This window comes from Platalea leucorodia (assembly GCF_965183815.1).
Source record: "Platalea leucorodia genome assembly, chromosome: 8".
Classification (NCBI taxonomy): domain Eukaryota; kingdom Metazoa; phylum Chordata; class Aves; order Pelecaniformes; family Threskiornithidae; genus Platalea; species Platalea leucorodia.
Window position 1 is genome coordinate 26,843,192 of NC_138830.1, and position 18,149 is coordinate 26,861,340.

The 18,149-nt window shown below is 37.4% G+C and overlaps 1 protein-coding gene across 6 annotated transcripts in view; it reads right to left on the minus strand.

Moving 5' to 3' along the window:
* The window catches only part of UGGT1 (UDP-glucose glycoprotein glucosyltransferase 1), a 50,132-nt gene that overhangs the window by 19,586 nt on the left and 12,397 nt on the right, over positions 1-18,149 (minus strand). For all 6 annotated transcript variants that reach the window (XR_014229028.1, XR_014229029.1, XM_082320098.1 and 3 more), the window contains 15 exons: positions 17,422-17,521; positions 16,263-16,323; positions 13,035-13,126; positions 12,162-12,312; positions 11,775-11,894; positions 10,553-10,638; positions 9,960-10,095; positions 8,895-9,026; positions 6,965-7,129; positions 6,603-6,723; positions 5,736-5,834; positions 3,698-3,792; positions 2,835-3,041; positions 2,066-2,197; positions 982-1,112 (listed from right to left, as the gene is read on the minus strand). Coding sequence is in view for 4 of the 6 variants with exons in the window: in XM_082320098.1 (XP_082176224.1) it covers positions 982-1,112; positions 2,066-2,197; positions 2,835-3,041; positions 3,698-3,792; positions 5,736-5,834; positions 6,603-6,723; positions 6,965-7,129; positions 8,895-9,026; positions 9,960-10,095; positions 10,553-10,638; positions 11,775-11,894; positions 12,162-12,312; positions 13,035-13,126; positions 16,263-16,323; positions 17,422-17,521 (1,828 nt within the window). In the remaining 2 variants the exon portion in view is untranslated. The remainder of the gene's footprint in view (positions 1-981; positions 1,113-2,065; positions 2,198-2,834; positions 3,042-3,697; positions 3,793-5,735; positions 5,835-6,602; positions 6,724-6,964; positions 7,130-8,894; positions 9,027-9,959; positions 10,096-10,552; positions 10,639-11,774; positions 11,895-12,161; positions 12,313-13,034; positions 13,127-16,262; positions 16,324-17,421; positions 17,522-18,149) is intronic.

The window sequence follows — 18,149 nt, forward strand, 5'->3', positions numbered from 1 at the left end:
CATAGTACTGACAGTGAAATGTATTACTAAAATAATTTTTATATTGATAGGCCAAGCAGCACTTAGCTGAACTGCAGATTCAGAAAGCATACTCCACTGTCTCATTTTCTTCCCTTCTTTCTGCTTTTAAGTCAATACCATAGTAATCCTACATATGAGTTATGAAGCCCTGACATATCGGTGGTAAGTGGTTTAAAAGAGCCTGTCAGTTAAGATTTAGCTGGAGGAAAAACCCACAGGAAGTCTGAAGGCCTTAATATTAATGAAAAGTTAGGCTTCTCTTCCATTTAGAGGAGCAGAAAGGTTACCAGCCCCTGTAGAATGCATCACCACCCTCATTCTTTATTTTTTCAGTCCACCTGTATCCCTCCCTGACCCCCGAGTCCAAGAAACCACCTCCTGAACTCCTCAGATAACACAGCAGGCTGTTGGCTGCCCATGCTGCTGTGATCCAGGGAATGTGATACCAGCGAGTACCAATACCTTTACTGTTTCATGTTCACTGGAACAGTTCTATAGTAAATTCCTACAGACTCGGGCACTTTCCCAGTTTCTTGCTGCTTGTCAGTAAGGCTTCAGCCAACACAACTCCTCCAACTTCCGTTACAAGGTAACGGACCAGCCATGGCAGGTTGCTACTAGATATAGATAATGAATGAAGAACAATGAACTCTGAGCACCGTACCGTAGTAGGGGTTGCCGGTACTCTCAGAACTGCCTCCTGAATCTGGGGCATACAGTTACAGCTCCATACCTCCAGGAGATTGTGAACCACAAAAAAGCCACTACAGCACTTCAAACCCAATAAAGATATTTTACATCTTTTTCCTTTCTCACTTGCCCTTCTGAACAGCTGAGCCTTGACCATAAACACACATGCACCTATTCAGAGTGTACTTGATAGAGCTTTCTCCAGGCCGCAGAAAGTCACATTATCGAGAGTACCACCACTTTTTTGTAAGCCTCTTCACGCGTACTTACAGATCTTCTTCAAATCCCAGCTGCTGAATCTGAGATTTGATTTTCTGTCCTGATGTCTTTAGTATGATGTTCTCAAGGAGATGGAAATCATCCTGATTGAACATCTCGCCATCCTCTAATGGGCCAATAATCTACAAAGAAAGTGGGATCAGCATTATTAGGTAAGGCTACACTGAAACAAAATTCAAAGATGTATTAAATAAATACTCCAGCCGAGTCTCAGTGGGTATCAACTGTTTACCTGATATTAATGTCAATGGCAGCAGAGTTTAAGAGCCTAATTCTAGCTATTTAGAGCAAAGAGACCTAGACTAAGGCATAAAATAAATGCTTAAAACTTTCACTGAGTGCTTGGTTTGCAAAAATCAGGCATATTAAATTACACACGCAATGGTACATCTTGAAGGGGCAATAGAATACCAGGCCAATTCCAGTAGTCCAGCAAAACTCTAGCAAATCTCACTCCTCGAGCCTTCGGAAGCTTAAAAGCTACGTGGACAACGCTTGCTATTTTGCTAAGGAGAGAAATAGAATACCGCAACTCATTGCTTGAAATTTTTAATCCATTAAAGTATACAGTAGCCACTGGAACTTGCTTTTTTTCCCTAACTAGCAAGCAGATGGCAAAAGAAAACTGAATGCTGTACACAGCTGGGCTTCATTATTTGAAGCGAAATACTATTGTAACATAATTTGCCTAATCTAAGTGGCTATTGTAAAAAGAGCTGGTGGAAGAGACCAAGGCACCTTGATCAGGGCCAGATACAGCAGCATTTAGCCCAATGAACTGAAGCAGCACAATCATTCAAATTTATCATCCCCTTCTGCCCCTGGACTCAATTCACTGCCAACGTGAAGGCAACTCTGTTATTGAGAGATCTGAATTTGTACACTGCACCAACAACTAACTGCACGCAGTACACAAAGTTATTCATACAATGAATAAATCAAATGAAGCGGTCCTAAAGGCTGCTGAGACCTAAAGACAGCTGAGACTCTGTGTCTGATCCCTAGACTGCTGCTCAAGGGCTGCTTCCTTCCCACCGGTGGAATATCTCTTCTACTGCCTGCTGAGTGATCTCACCCTTCCATTGCTGATCACAGCCCTCTGCCCCTTCTTCAGCTTTAGAACGTCTCTGCAATATATAGCATGGGACAGAATAAAATCCACCTTGGGAGATTCAAAGGCTTCTTTGAAAATACTGATATCCATACCCTGAAAGAAAAGAATATTTGACATTGAAATGGGAAGAAAAGTACACCTCTGCACACTTTCTTTAAATGCACCTTTTTTGTTTCCATTCAAGAACATCTCTATATCTTGCTACAATTTATCCCCGGGCCCCTTTTCTTTGTAGTTTGAAGCCTAGTTCTTGCCTGTCACCTTCAGACATTATCACAACTTAAGATCTGAAGGGCCACAGCCCTAGTAACTGTTGCTATTTAGACCAGTTGTTCCATTCTTCTGTTCTTAAGTGGTTCTTGCCTAACTTTTTTAAACCTACTTTGAGAAATGTAATGGTAATTTCTCAGCTTTTTAAAGAGATTATAGTTCTCTCCTAACCCCCCAAGAAACAACTGACTCACTTAAATAGATCCCTGAATCTGCATTCCTTTTGACTTTTCAAACTTACTAAGCTTTGATGTCTATGAGGATTTATTTTATTTTTAGATGGACTGTTATATTTAGGTAAGTTTACCTTTTAGAGCAAAAAACAAAACCAACACCAAAACCAACAGTGTTACTTTCCATTGTTACTGCATCTTTTGCATAGGAACATACTACACTAAAAAATTCATTAGAAGAACAAGCAAAGTACCCTACCTTTGTAAATACCAACAAACATGCTTACCCCAACCGCAAATTCTAAGATGTCGGCTCCTGCCTCTAGTGCCTTTGCAATTTCTTCTTTTGCCATTTTGGTGATGAAGTTCTTGGCGTTATTTGACGTTTGTGTCTGTAGAGCTGCCCATATGGCTTTAGCGACAAGTGTATTCTGGCTATTTGGATCTTCACTAGGATTATTAATCATGCTAATTCGAACATTATTGCTGGATTTCTGTGTTTAACAAAACATGCATTAGGAAAGTTTTAGATTTCAGGTGTGTTTTAAATGAGAAGAATAAGTCTATTATAATAAACTCTATAGCAAAAGCTTTGTATTTCTTAACCACAAAACCAGATTCCAAATTAGGTAAATAACAGCACAAGGTTAAAAGGATGAACGAACTAATTTAACATCAAGTATTTAGTTTACATATAGGCACCACTGTGTCAGGAATCTTCTAGATAATACTGTGCTACATAAGAGATATAGGACCACGGCCACCGCTCAGAGGTCTGGCAAAACAGTGATTTAGGAGTAAGCTATCTATTTTTATGATTCAATTATCTTCCTGGAACAAGTGAGACAGAGCAGAGAGCAATGCTCATGTTCATCTCCAAACCAAAACACAGACATCTTCAATTTAGAACCATGGGCTTAAAAGAACATCTTTTCTTTATTGTGTTAACACAGTGCCAGGAGGGGATTCTGTCCTAGTACAAGGTCAGCAATGCTCCAGCCCCTACAAATAAGATGAGGCTGGAAATCAGAGACCCTGCAGGGAGAATCAGTCTCCCCACGTCATACAACAGGAAGAAGCTGTGTTTTTCAAGCCTCTACCTACTGCTTTGTTAGAACTGCTAACCCGTTCAAATGAAAACGTTACCTACCTGGTGTTTAATTGCATCATACAACAATTGCCTCCCTGAAGGTTTATCAAAATCACCAACAATCCAGAAAGTAACAGGTCTAACAAAGGAATCATCTGCAATTAAAAAAAAAGTGGGAGAAATTTGAGGGAGAAGGGAAGGAAAGCTTCAGTTTTTCCTCATTTGGAGGAGAAATATGATGCACATGCAAAGGTTTCAAAAAAAAAAAAAAAAATTACATAGGGAAGAGATGGATGCAGCTAAGCTATGAAGTCTGGCAAGACAAGAATAATAGTATTGGTATTATATTAGGTTTCATTTACCTCATTCATAAAACCCACGTGACAGCATGCATCACTCTTTCTAAGCTGGATTTTTTTTTTTTTTTTTTTTTAGTTTTTGTTTGCTACCTTTTTAATTTAGAAATTATAAAGGAACCTGTAAATAATTTACAGATTCCAACTAGGGTACAGACATACTGCTTCCTTCATACTGAAGCTGTTAGTTCACAAAATCAGTTTTGTATAGAGAAAGAAGTGCTGAAGCAAACATGCATTTAAACCGCTTTCTTCATTTCCTGCCAATGTTGTAAAGGAACCAGAAAATTCCCAGAACAACAATATATGAAATGCTAAAGCATGAGTTACCATAGATCTCCTTGGAAGACATTCCTGGTCAAAAAGCAGAAAGGAAAGGGGAAAAGGAGAGAGACATTAATAATTTGATAGTAATCCCAACGTGTATCAAGAAGCTGCAGCACTGTATCGGGCATAACTGAATAACTAAAGTTAAGTCCAACAAGCAACGAGTTTGTGATAATTTTATTAGAATAAGCTTTAACTTTTTCTTCCCCTTGAATAGACCAATGCTTTATTTTCATGCTACAGCACTAATTATACTACATATTATCAATTTCATACCATACCATGAAGGCATCATTCTGAAGACTGTTTGCAAAAACTGCCATGCCATTACGACTTGGATGTTAACCATTTCTGTTATCTTCCCTCTTTAAAAACTAGCATGACAGTGTTATTTCAGTACTGTTGCTGAGCCAGCAATACATATAACTTTCCTATTATTTTAGAAAATAAATGTGCTACAGCATTAACTGCAATCAGATACCAGTTATTAAATATCTTAAGTGACAGAAGGAGCAGTGACCCAAAACTGTCAAGCCATGGGACTGCAAATTAATGCACACTTTCAAATGAGTGTGCAGAGTTGTAGATTTAATTAATACTCTACAAAGGGAAAACAAGAAACTTGTTCAGATCTAGAGTGACTAAACATGAACCAGGGACAAATACGAGACAGAAGGAGCAATGGGTACATTTAAGGCAGTGCACGCAGGTGACAATGGCTGGAGATGGTGCTGGAGAGACTTGTGAGAGCCTAGTAAAGCAGACAGGAACAAGAGGAATTGGTTCAAATGACAGCAGCTTATTTATGATTCCTAACGGAAATGGATCTAGGAAAGGCCTGATTAAGCTCTGTATTATGTCTGTTCATGCATTTCTTACATTGAGAAGTACAGCTGAGTTTTAACACTAACGGGAGACTTTATGTGTAACTGTAATAAAACAATACTATCATTGAAAAAGCAGTACATGCACTGGAGCAATAAAACCAGCACAGACCGTGCTAGGTGTTGTCTTACATAACGGGCAATAACAATTTTCTTCTGGACCCATGTAACTTAGTAATTTTGAATTATAGACAGAGAGCTAGAACACCTTTTGTATTTTTCTAGTCAGTGTCACTGCAGGATCAGAGCTTACACTGCTGCATTTCTAGTGGTCATTTTCAATATAGCAAGAGCAGGTTGGGTGGGTCTTCATTATTCGCTGAAGGTTGGGTTTAAAGAGGGGAACATCCTTGTTCCATGTAGATGCCATGGCTTTTAAAAAAAAAAAAAAATCATCTTTCTTTTTAACACTTAGATTGCGCCATTACCCACAGGCTTGAACAAGGCTCAATGTGTGTGTTGAGTACTGTATATACACTTGGAAACACACATAAGATTAGATTTGGGTTCACGATCCACTGCAGATGTTACCTTTCTTTGTTAAGTAGGTCATGCTGTTTGCAACAGCAGCTGTCTTGTCTTTGGAATCCAACGTGGTAAATCTAGCGAAGTCATCCACGTAAAAGTTATCTGAGGAAGAAAAAAAGCATTAGATGCCAAAGCAAACTATTCCATGTAAAATGAAAGAAAAGTCACTACTATTACCAGAACATTAAGAACACGTCCTATTTTGTTCCTCGTGATACTACTCTTTATTTCTCGTTTCCACTGTTAATATGTAATAAGCTGAGGAATATATTTGTGTTGTCTCATAAGTTACATTAATAACTACATCTGCATATTTGATATGCAGAAGTCAGGTGAAAGAATTGTTCAAGTCTCAGTTAGTTGAAGTTAATTTATGTAAATAATATACATTTAAAAATCCACTGTGCTACTGTTTTTCAAGCAACTCAAAAAAGGTAGTTTTGGCAATACTGTCATTACAGCAGAGTCGCTGCATTGGCCATTAATACATTTGAAAAGTCCTAAAAGGTATGGCACAGCAAATCTTAAGTAATTCCAGAGACGACTGTCAATCTCTGCTCAAAAGGTTAGAAATAAGAAACAAGCTGTTGCTTTATACATTATATGACTGTTCTTGGATTTTGCTAGCATTGCTAATTTCTCAGCTTCATGAGTCCTATTCCCTTAAAGGTTTGTATAAAAATCAAAACAAATTCCTGTTGAAAAATCTGTAGACATAAATGTTGTTATGGTACATAACATCTCCCCTAGCACCAGGGCTAGAACATCACTTGGGGTGCTGTTAATACTTTGCCACTAGACCTTTCCATTGGGACAGCAGAAGACTGACTGAGATACTTCAGGTTTAATGCAATTAAAAGCATCCCTTACTCATTCCTGTCAGATCTAGGTACTCTCTGTCGGACATTAAGATTCTTGAATTAATCCTCGGAACAACATTAGGCTGGTTCATGATATACTCAACTACATCTTGGTCATTAGATAATTCACCCTGGAGAAAAGAAGAAAGAAGCAGTATTTGTTATTTCACATGCATATTTGCCTTAGATAACTTAAAAAAACCAAACAAACAAAACCACAAATAAACAAAAAAACAACAACAATGACAAAAAAAAACAAACCAAGAAATGATGCAACTTAAGTTGTCTTGCATATTACATATTTGGGGACTTTTGAGTCAGTTTTTCCAAATCTTATTTCTCTCTAAAGTCACAGCTGAACTCAGCACCTACCAGGTACACGGCTCGCTGGAAGATGCTTGTGGTTTCCAGGATTTTGTGCATTGTCACAGTTTCTAGGTCATCAGGATCCAGCTGATCTTTTTGAAAAGGCATTCCATTGAACAGCACAACAGGGAGAGGACCTACACCCGTTTGTTCATAGTAACCTCTCGCTGCCTAAATACAGGGAAAGAAGTCGCTTTACCACATCAGCCCGTTACCACAAGGGTTCATAACGTTTCCATGCAATATCCACGCAAGTCTATTCTAACCACACTAAGGTGTCCTTCCAGCTTTTATATGATACAGAGAATATTAATTTTACGCAGTGCATAAGACACTTTCTGTATCTTATGTGCAGAAGATGCCCTTGTCTTTCAGAGTCTCAAAGCAAAAAAGTTACTTCATAAAACAGAAGTGCAAAATATTGCATTAAGTTCGTACTGTAAATAAATTAATTCCAATGAGCACTTTCTGCTAATAGCAAAAAATGCACAACAGGAAATCTGACTTTGCATATGGAAATAAATGCAACGCAAGCATTGATAGTATTGTAATGTAAGACATGGTAGAGGTTTTTTCTTTTTATTTTTTTAAGAACGTGTTTCTTACACTTGTGAAAGTGTAAGAAACTTGTGGGGGAGGGGGTTATTACATCAAGACAAATTTCCCCATTTCATGTAACCACTGCAAAATGCACCATCATTATTGATACTCTGTTATGGACAGAAGTTAATCAGGTTCTTACTGTTCAGAGCTTCTTATTGAGGGCTTTCAAGAGCTTTTAAGGACACAAATATCACAAAGCTCAGATCACATGAAAGAGTGCTCAGTGTTGTTTTAACCTGTGTCCTTTATATGGAGATAAGCAATTTTGAAAGGCTTCCTTCCTTATCTGAAGGCTTTGCAATGTTTTGAGATGTGGTTGTGCTGAATGGTGTCAGCTACACCAGTTGCAGCAAGGCCTCCAGAATGGCCTCTCAGGTCTTCTGGAGGAGAACAGTTTGTGTGTGTTAGGACTTCGGGGGGGGCGTTGCTTTTGGCTTTTTTGCGTTTGATTTGGTGTCTAGTGCGTAAACTGAAAAGGCCTCTCCTGTCATACAAAAACGTCTGCCTTACTTTTATCGGTTTTGATTTCCTCAAAATGCTTTTCCCTTCACTTTCCTACATCAGAAGATGGAAAGCATGTGTGCATACAAGCCTATTTATATAACCTTGACTGCATTCCTTACATTTACAGATGTAGGCAGTATCATCTGTGTTACAGAGCTATTGTAGACAGTATTTTCATTCTTTCTTTTAAAATATTCACAAAAATACATAACCATACCCCAACAGAACCCCAAATAAAATCTGCTTCATCTCACATGTAAGTGATCCAACAGTGAATTGCTCTACCAGTTTTCTCCATACAGAAAAGTATCAACCCTAAAAATAACTTTAAGAAATTATTTGAGGAAGATTGTCGAATGCCTTGCTATAGGAGAGGCATTCTGAATTCATCATCATTACTTCACCTCACGATTTATTCAAATACCAATGAAGAAAACCAATCGCTACCAGACATGAAGCCCCTTGGTTTTCTTATGAACCATTCCATTACCTTGATTTTTTTCAAGCAATTTTAAACTCTACTAAAGTCTGCATACCAGAATGAAAGGATGACTTATGAGTCACAAGAAAGTTATCTTGGTTCTGGTACTATACATACAGATTTTTTAAAATCTATATGACAATATATGATATATGTTATGTATATTACATAAAAGCTTTGTGCTGAACATAAATACTTATTAAAGTATTACTGAAAGTCACCCAATGTGATAACAAAATAGCTACCTGGTTAGTAAGAGAACTGGATCAAGAAATTGTATGTAACTATATTTTCAATGCGGTGTTGAAACAAAAAAAGTGATAAAAGCTCTATTTCATTAATTCTTACCTTTCTGTTTTGATCATAGGCAGAATCAATTCCCAGAATGCTGTTGACTTCCACATAAGGATACTGTTTCTCAAGAACACTAACCACATGCTCCACTTTCAGCTGATCTCCTGTTTTTACTTTGTTATATATCTGAAAGGGGGATACAAATACAAGTTTACAGCTGCCACTGTGAAGCTTCTGTCCTTACCAAAGGTAAGTTGACCTGTCACCTGTATTCCAGTAATTATAAGGCATTAACAGCCAGGTTGCAAGACTTATTTTCTTATTTATTAGCTGCAATAACAGCTCCTAGGCACCTGTAGCTCTTATAATTATCTTGCTTTACCTCGTAGTCATTCCAGTGAGATTGGAAGGAGGTAAATACCATGTATTTCTTTAAATAATAACTTACACCTTTACTTAGAAAAGGTATTTGAGAGGGAGGAGTAGTGCTTAGGTGAAAAAAGGCTCAAGTAAAGTCTTAAGACCTACCCTTCCCTTCAGAACTGAAGACATGTTACAAACAATACAACAGACCTCACATGTAAAGTAGGTAACTGTTCCCCTATTGAAGGCACAAGATTTTATTTCGACTTACAAATACATACCAGAAAAAAAAAAAAAAAAAAAGAGAATAAAAGTCACCAGCAGTTTAATATTACAGTATGCCCCAGCCTATAGATTTGTACAACAATGTCAAACCACAAGTGCAAATGCATTTACCAGCACCTGTATTATCCTTTGATGTGGCAGAAGTATGCAGCAGGAACTGTTCTAAACAAATTCTTACATTGAAGGGATACGACAGTTTAGAACTCATTGGCAGAATGAGCAGAGGCAGGATCAGAAAAATGTGCAAAAGTGTTAAGTGCCACAGTTAAATCTAGTCTCGCTTGTTAAAGTTAGGTCAGAAGCACTTTACAAAGAAACATGTATTGTGTAGTACTAGTATTTGGAGATACTCTGAATAGTCACTGAGTCAAAGAAAAATTTCTTCCATTATCTACATATCAGCACGTTAACATAATCTGACATACACGGAAAATATTAAAATGCTCATTTGCCTTTTAAATGAATACTTACAGACATGACAGTCTGGAAAGCGTAATTATTGTCCATTTCTTGTGCCACATAATTGTATGCCCTAAGGAGGGCAACGCCAGGATCCTGAAGTCCATCAACATCCTCCGAGTCATTAACCACAAAGACTAGTCCTATCCTGCAACCAAACAAATCCCCAGATCATGAATCTATTATACTAATAAATAATCAAGTCTTCATACAACTGTCAGCTATGATCATCATCTTAGACAAAGGCTTTTTCTGAAATAGAATGATATGATTTCGAGCAGAGCAGCCAGGAATCAATAGCACATATAATCTCTAATGGTGAGTCCATCAGAATCTTGCTTTTCATCTCTCTCTCATCCAAAGTACTTGCTTTTAAGTTTCTTTTGGACTGTTAAAGAAACTGAACTCTGTTTTGCTGGTAGCAAAAGTTAAAAAAAAAAAAAAATTATTTAAATAAGCAGTAGTAGTTAATAAATGCCCTTCCCAACCACCAATAAAAGATATCTAACATTTCTACAGTGTTTTAGCAATGAGAATTTTACAATTGCGAAAGTCACAAAAATAAAACCGATGTAAAAAAATTCTTGTTAAAAGATAGCGATTACCTCAGTGGGATGTGGTTACTGAAGAACATCTCTGCCACATTCAGTAGTTCTGCTGTTGTCTCGTGAGTAGGATCTACTATCAGCACCTGCATATAAATTGCAAGTGAAAAGTTTCTATTCCCTTAAGAAGTCAAGATACACGTTTTTGATTAGAGATAGCTTCATTCACATCTCAGTGCAGAATTATCATCAGTCCTATTTTATACACTGCCAGGGAGATGAGGCCCACTAAATAGTAGTTTCTTCTAAAGTCTTTAAGTCTATTGTCTAAAATGCCCTGTCTAAACCACTCCTTTAACCAGAAGAGACCAAACTCCTTATGTACTTTTATCTTTACCACAGTATCCCACAGCATTTAGGCTTCCGCCTCTGTGTGTACACAAATCCACCCATTAAGATGTTCATGGGAGACAGGCATTTGTCAGAGCTGAGGAACACAGCACTGCTCTGCTCAGCCCCCTGGAGAGCCAATGCTACTAAGACATTGTCAGAGCAAGCCCAAACCCAGGCAGAACTGCGCCATTCAGAATGAACTTAGAGCCCTTTATTCATGCCAATTGTTGCCTTTACATTTAATAATTTCAATGTTAAAAGTACTGAACTCCAGAGAAAAAGATAACACGTTAGTGCTCCCACAGCTTGAGGTGGTTCAAGTCCCTGTGTGCCAATAACCAGAGGAGCCCTTTTTTCTATAGGGCCACTCTGCCACATGACAAGAGTTACAGTACAGAATTTACAAACGCCTTATTAGATATAACTTTAAGTAGTTTACGTAGAGACTAAAAGGACACCCAGCATTAAGCTGAGGACTGATGATCATCTTTTGAAGTCTTGGTGCAAGAATGCTTTCTAACTGAAACAACTGAAGTTGGTCTTCACCCTGTTAAGAAGATACTAATTAACAAATTTGAGGGATTTCATTAACCAACTTCAGGTATTATCACAAAGTTGAAATGCACCAAATTCCCACTTGTCAGGTGATAGTTTTTTCCATTGATGAAGCAACTTGTGGCATCTAATAGATGCCATAGAATCATGCTCAGTAATCTCTGAATCTCAGCCATAATTTACTAGTACAGGTAGAACTAAACCTTTTAGAAAAGCATCCTATCTCAAAGATATTTAAGTGACAGGGAATCCAGCATATAGGTAAGTTGCAAAAGCTAATGTCCCTGCTGTTGAGGAAAATGCACATTTCATTTCTAGTCAGACCACTACTTACAAAATTATGGAAGTTTTTTCTAATTTGTCTGATCACGCCTGGAAATGTGGGACGCAGCAGTTCTTGCACGTTGGAAGGCCAGGAATTATACCGACTGTCAACTTCAAGGTTGTTGATCCACTAAGAAAAAATAAAGGCATTTAAATGATTTACAGTCCTCCTGCTTGAGTCTGAGACCGTAAAAATATTTTTACAAATCAGACACTGTATTGAGAATTGTATGAATAAAAAGTTAAGCTTTTTAAAAAGAGCTAATTGTAACTTTTCTTTTTTTCTTCACTGCAGTTTCAGAGCTGATTGTGAGATAAGAACAAAAGTTCCCCTGACAGCTTAAGAATGTGCTCCCCAACAGCAAATAAGGTGTTCCTTATATAAAACCATACGCACTGAAATAGCAGGGCTTCTGATGTCCACAGCATAGTCAGAATCTGATGGCTGGATGTTCAACTTCAGAACATTGTGCAAGGAAAGACCCTCAATTCCTAAGCTGTGCAGGCCTTCCATAACGTGGGCTTCATTGCGCAGCACATCAATCAAGCTGGAAGGAAAAGAAAAAATGTTGTTGAATTTTTGAAGACACAGCAAATAACTTGCTCTTGTCCTAAGGGTTAACAGATGAAAGGTATAACAAGTCTGCCATGTCTGTGTATTACTACTTATTCATCACCCGCTTCTAACTGTCCTAAGAAACTTGAGATAACTTAAACCTATTCAATTATATTTCTAGGAAAAACTACCTTAAATCAAGATAACTAAAGCATGATATGCATATGTATGTAATTTCAATTCCACATTATTGAAACAAATCTTGACAAAGATATAGGGTGGTTTTCAGACGAAAACGTTACAGTGGTTTATCCTTTGAGAATCAGTCGACTACCTTCAGAATAAAATCTGTATGTTGACAGTCTTGGAGACCAAAATCTTGCTAGTCACAGCACAAATGAAAAGAACTGTACAAAGGTGACTTCCCATTCCAATATTCAAGGGTATTCCAGTTTTCACATCAGCTTTTTTGTTGGAAATGCACTTGCGTAAGAGAAGGAACCATGATTTGCTTTTTCCAGTACTTAACAATTGAACGTAGTCTAGGTAGAGACTTTGTGAAGAAGGTTCAAAACAGTCTAAATTACTAAATTACTTTAATATTTTATTATTACTTATTACTTTAATATTATTATTACTTTATTACTTTATGCACAAGCAGGATGCAAGCTCCTAAACAGGATATAATTATTCCGAAAAAGAAAACATTCCTACCTAAATATGTCCTGAGTGTCTAAATCAATAAGTAGTCCGTTGATGAACAGGGCAGAATCTCCTGGTTGTAATCCTAATGTTCCTTTGAAATACTGAAAGAAAGTACAAGGCCATTAGAAGAATGCCCTGCATAGAAAAAAATTACTGGAGAGTTTAATGTGTCGAAGTTGTAGACTTTATCTCCCTTATTGCATTACATTACTTCTCAACTACAGTCTTTGCTGACTTTGTGCGCACATCCATACCAGAGGCAAAAACAACGGAAGCTATTTAGTGCATAGATACATAAATGGGATTTCTATTTGTTTCTACATGATTTGGTAGTGCATTGGAAAGTCCCTGAGTAGACTTTTTCAATATACTCAGATTAAATAATTAGAAATGCTTGAGAGAAATAATTTAATTTTTTTTTTAGCTGACAACCCACAAAGTAGATGGACAAATAGCATCCAGTTACCTGTCTTAGCTCTTTAACACACAGTTCTGGGCAGAACAGACTTCAACTGCTGGATACTGCCTGGCGCTGACTAGTGGAACTAACTACTGTTTAAGGTACCAGTTAAGTCGTGACCTAGTGGATATGTCATCAATGAAAAGTAGAGGAGCTGCCACTGCAGTCTGATAGCCCCAAAATCAGGCAGCACACAAATGGAAAAAGTCTTATTGATATTTTGGAATTTCTTCCAAGTACCTCTAAGCAGTACCCCATTTGAATGGATACTTGCCTCCGAACTGAGGCACCATCACAGAGAACAATTTTTAATCAGGAGAGCTGAATAAAACACAGTCCTTCTGAAGCAAATTTCCCAACTCTAGCATGAAAAATTCTGTTTAAAACCTTAAGAGGTATTGGAAGAAAGCAATGTCATTTTTGTCTTGCACTATCAGGTACAACATTCTATTAAGAGACATGATGAATACTGAAGGAGAAACATTGTATCTGGATATTTAAAAACGCTACTATCATGAAGAATGTGAGCAAAGCAAACAGAGGAATAGCAAAGTACCATGTGAAGTACCAAGAACAGGAAAGCAGCATCTAATCAGGAAGAATTTATATATTTTATTAAATAAAAAAGCCCCCAGAGAAGAGCTGAGTACATGCAGTGTTAAATTGTATCTTTTTGTGGATAATTACATAGTAAACTATAACTTACTAACAGCAGTGAACTTCTCTATCAAATAATATCCACGCAAACTGAGTCATGCAAAGAATAGCTTTAAAGGGCAGGGTTAGATCTAGCCAGATCTGGATCTAGTAGCCTAGACACACTTTGAATAAAAATGAATCCACAAAATCATGGGTTTACCTGTGGACCAGTCTGATCTAACACATAACAGAAAAGCCACCAGGTAGCTTCAGCTTGCACTTACATTCTATACTTTGTCCCTTCCAGAACCACACCGGACGACAGTGTCAAACCGCATCCCTTCTTTTCTGATTTTATCGCTATTGAACAACAAGGGATTTCTCTTTCAGAACAGGAATCTCAGGGGACTGGTAAATAGATTTCAGGTAACTTTGCATTTACTACTGGACTAGCCAAATATCATTGATTAGATTTTAAACAAAGACATAAGTGTGTACGTAACATACTTTGTATTTTTCCTATTAATAATACCAAGTGTGACTGAAATGTATTAATAGATCAGCATAGATCATACAACAAAAGCTGTTGTTTGGCTTCGTTTTCATGACCACCTAACGCTTCTATTTTGCGCTCTATCCAGACTGCACTACCAGGTGTATTTTAATTGTACAAAATTCTGTAGAAAAGCCTGTACAAAATTCCCAAGTGGCTATTGTTTTTTTCAGTGCTTTGCTAATGCCAAGTACACAAGAGAGCTGTTGAAACATTTTTCTGCAAACACCAGAGCCAACTCAATGACCTCCAGAGGTCCCTCATAACCTGTTTTTTTTTATGATTCTGTTTCAAAGCACATGTAGACTTACTTGGATAGCTGTTAAATTTTTTTCCTTTGCTGGTTTCACTCTCAAAGCACCAACATTGGAACCATTTCCTCCAGACAGTATGAATCATTCTAAGCCACGGCAGAAAGTTTCAAGTTTATTCTGTGACATCCTTGTAAACACTGATTAATTCAGATATCTAAGCACCATCGCAAATTGGGTAAATGAGAACTAAATCTCTTCTGCATCCTTAAAACTGTAAGAAGATGCTTAATATATTTGCTTTTCAAGCAATAGCTTTCTAACAAGCTACGTTCCATCCAGCTCAGACATTTTAAAGTAATCTAAAAATATAACTACATTTTGACTCTAATAACTTCCACTAAAAAGCACTCACAATTTTAATATCTAGTTGCTTTTGAGAAGTTCAGAATACAATAAAAAACCTACAATCAGTAACTTGAAGTCAGCCTCTTTTTAACTATTACCCAGGATGAGTAGTGCTATGACATTCAGACTTCACACATCTGCTGTACCACTCAAGTAAGAACTAGGTCAGAGCCTGAAAGAAGGCCACCCAGCAGGCACAGTCCTACAAGAAACATATTAACCATCTCTGTACAACTTCAGCTGGCACATCATCACTACAAATGCATAACTCGGAAACCAAGTAAAGACTGATGTAACACAGACATCAAAATTTCTACTGCTTCATTTTTGACACAGTCCTGTCCTATAGATCAGATTAAGACAGTCTGCATGCAAATCCTAAGAACCTAACACTGTATGTTTTCTGTATAAACATTTTCCCCCAAGGTTAACAACATAGTACTTCCATTGTATTTAAAGTTAATTTTATAAAGATAAATAAATACAGTTACCAGATTCTGCATTCAGATACCAAACAGAAGGTGACTTTCATATACATTAACAAGTGCTTGCCAGATAACTATCAGAACACCTGACTACTGTGAACAACCATTGTAGGGGCAGCTCTGTGAACAAAATCCCGTATCATCATTCCCCAAGTAAGTGATCTGGCTCAAAGAATGTATGACCAATATTCTCATATTTGAACAAACAAGCTAAATTATGTTCCTAATCCAGGTTTGAAAATCCACCGCTTCTTTACTTCCCAGATACATACTGTGACAAAGTTGTGTGTGAAAATATCGGGTCATTATTTTGAGCAAAACGTAAGCTTTTAAATAGAACCATGTTTTTCGTGTGTCTTTAAATATAATCACATTTTCAAAGCTTGAATTTATATTAAGACATAAGTGCAAAAGCATTATGTTACTTTCTGGAAGCATTACCTTTTGGTTCTCTTCAATTTCTGCTCTTAGTTCCGAAGAAACAACTGTTTTTGTTATGGCTCTACAGAAATAAAAACATCATGCTGTGAATCATCTTTCAGTTTATCTAACACATAGATTAGATATCTACTTGTCCTACTTTTTGTACCTTATATATAAATATGTTTAGTCTCCTAGTATAAAGAGCTGCCATCAGAAGCACTTGCACTTTGTGATACCATTAAACAGTAGGATGTGCTATTTTTAATTATACCGTATAATTCATGTTAACCACATGCCAACTCTCAATGTCTAATTTCACGTTAACCATAATAAAAGCAGGCAGCTGCCAGAAAGGTAGAGGTGGAGGCTGGCAGCAGAAAATAGGGGGATTTCACTCCTCATTGTGGGTTCCCATTCCTTTCCTTATATTGGATCTAGTGATTGCATCATCACAGAATGGGCAAGTACAGCTCACAGGTCTGACTAAAAACACAATGAGAGTGCAATGGCTACCTTAAGAAGCTATAAATAGCACAATCTTAACATCAGTTAGTGGGAAATAAGACCAGAATCCAGCTTCTTTTTACTCTCAGGTATATCTCCACCTACTCAAAAAGGAGGAGCTCCTATATCATCAGCTTCATGACCCAGGTCATGGAATTTATCAAAAGAAATACGTTTCTAGACTGGTTGGGCAGGTCAGATTATGACTGAATTTCTTGAAATTAATTTGAATATGCTCAAGACAGTCATTGACAAACGGCAAGAAACAGTGGAATTGCACATTAGTCTCTGTCATGAGACTGACTGGGGTGTTTGGCAGAGTGGATCCCAGAAGAGTGGGATCCAGTGAATAGATAAACCTTAAAGCCACCAAACAGAAAACCTATCCAATAAATTCTTGAGGACTTGATGCAAAAGGTTCAGAAGCATTTCACAAAACAGCACAGATAATTCTGTCAAATGTTCCACCAGTCCACATCAACTGCCATCCAAGAAAAACACTGTAAGATCCTCTTTGTAACCATAGGCTGAAGAACTTCTCTACATAAACATTCCCCAGTGTTTGCTTCCAGCTAAATGGAAACTCGGACATTAACCCAATCGATGCTGCCTGTCTCAGGTTCTGCTCAGAAAAAAAAAGATAGCAAGAAAACTTCCTAGAACTCAAAATTACCTGGCCTTTGTAGGAAAGTTCTGACTGAGATCTTTCATGACCATCAAAGCATCCACAGGGGGAGCAGTCAAAATGCGAGCAGCAGTTTGAAAACTTAAATCTAGAAGTGAAAAAATAGAAGTCAAGAACTCTAAACTGAAAGCAAGCCAATGCAGCATCATCTTAACTTCAGCTTTTAATGTTTTTGCCTATTTGTAACCTATGGAAACTCATCTTCTATCTGCGTCTTTAAATATTTTTTTTTAAATCTTCTTCCTTGTATTCAACTTCTATTTGTTGCATTGAAGTAACCTTTTCAAAATGAACCAGTGTATCCTGTCTACAGGTTGCTTCACTGAGTCCAGACCATCACCTTTTTTTTTTTGGCTGAGGTGGGAGGATCTGCCCTTCAGAAGGGGTCTGGATACTTGTTTCACAAGCTAGCCATCTGTTGAATATAGGTAGAGTCTCTGTGGCTACAACATATGTTCAGCATTTCAAATTACTCTCTTTTTTTAGAGGATGAAAATCCTTTCCACAGGCCTCTACAGATGATTTCCAGCGAAATAGGCCAGAGTTGCATGCAGATGCTTTTGAAATGGTGTTTTCCTTTGGTCTTGAGAAATCTCAGCTTTCCACACCAAGAATGTGACCATGGAAAGAAACTTTACATTTCTTTTGCTTTTCTGCATTTAGCAGATCATATAAGTAGTCAGTTTAAGAGCAAGTGGCTTACTGTACTTCACAAT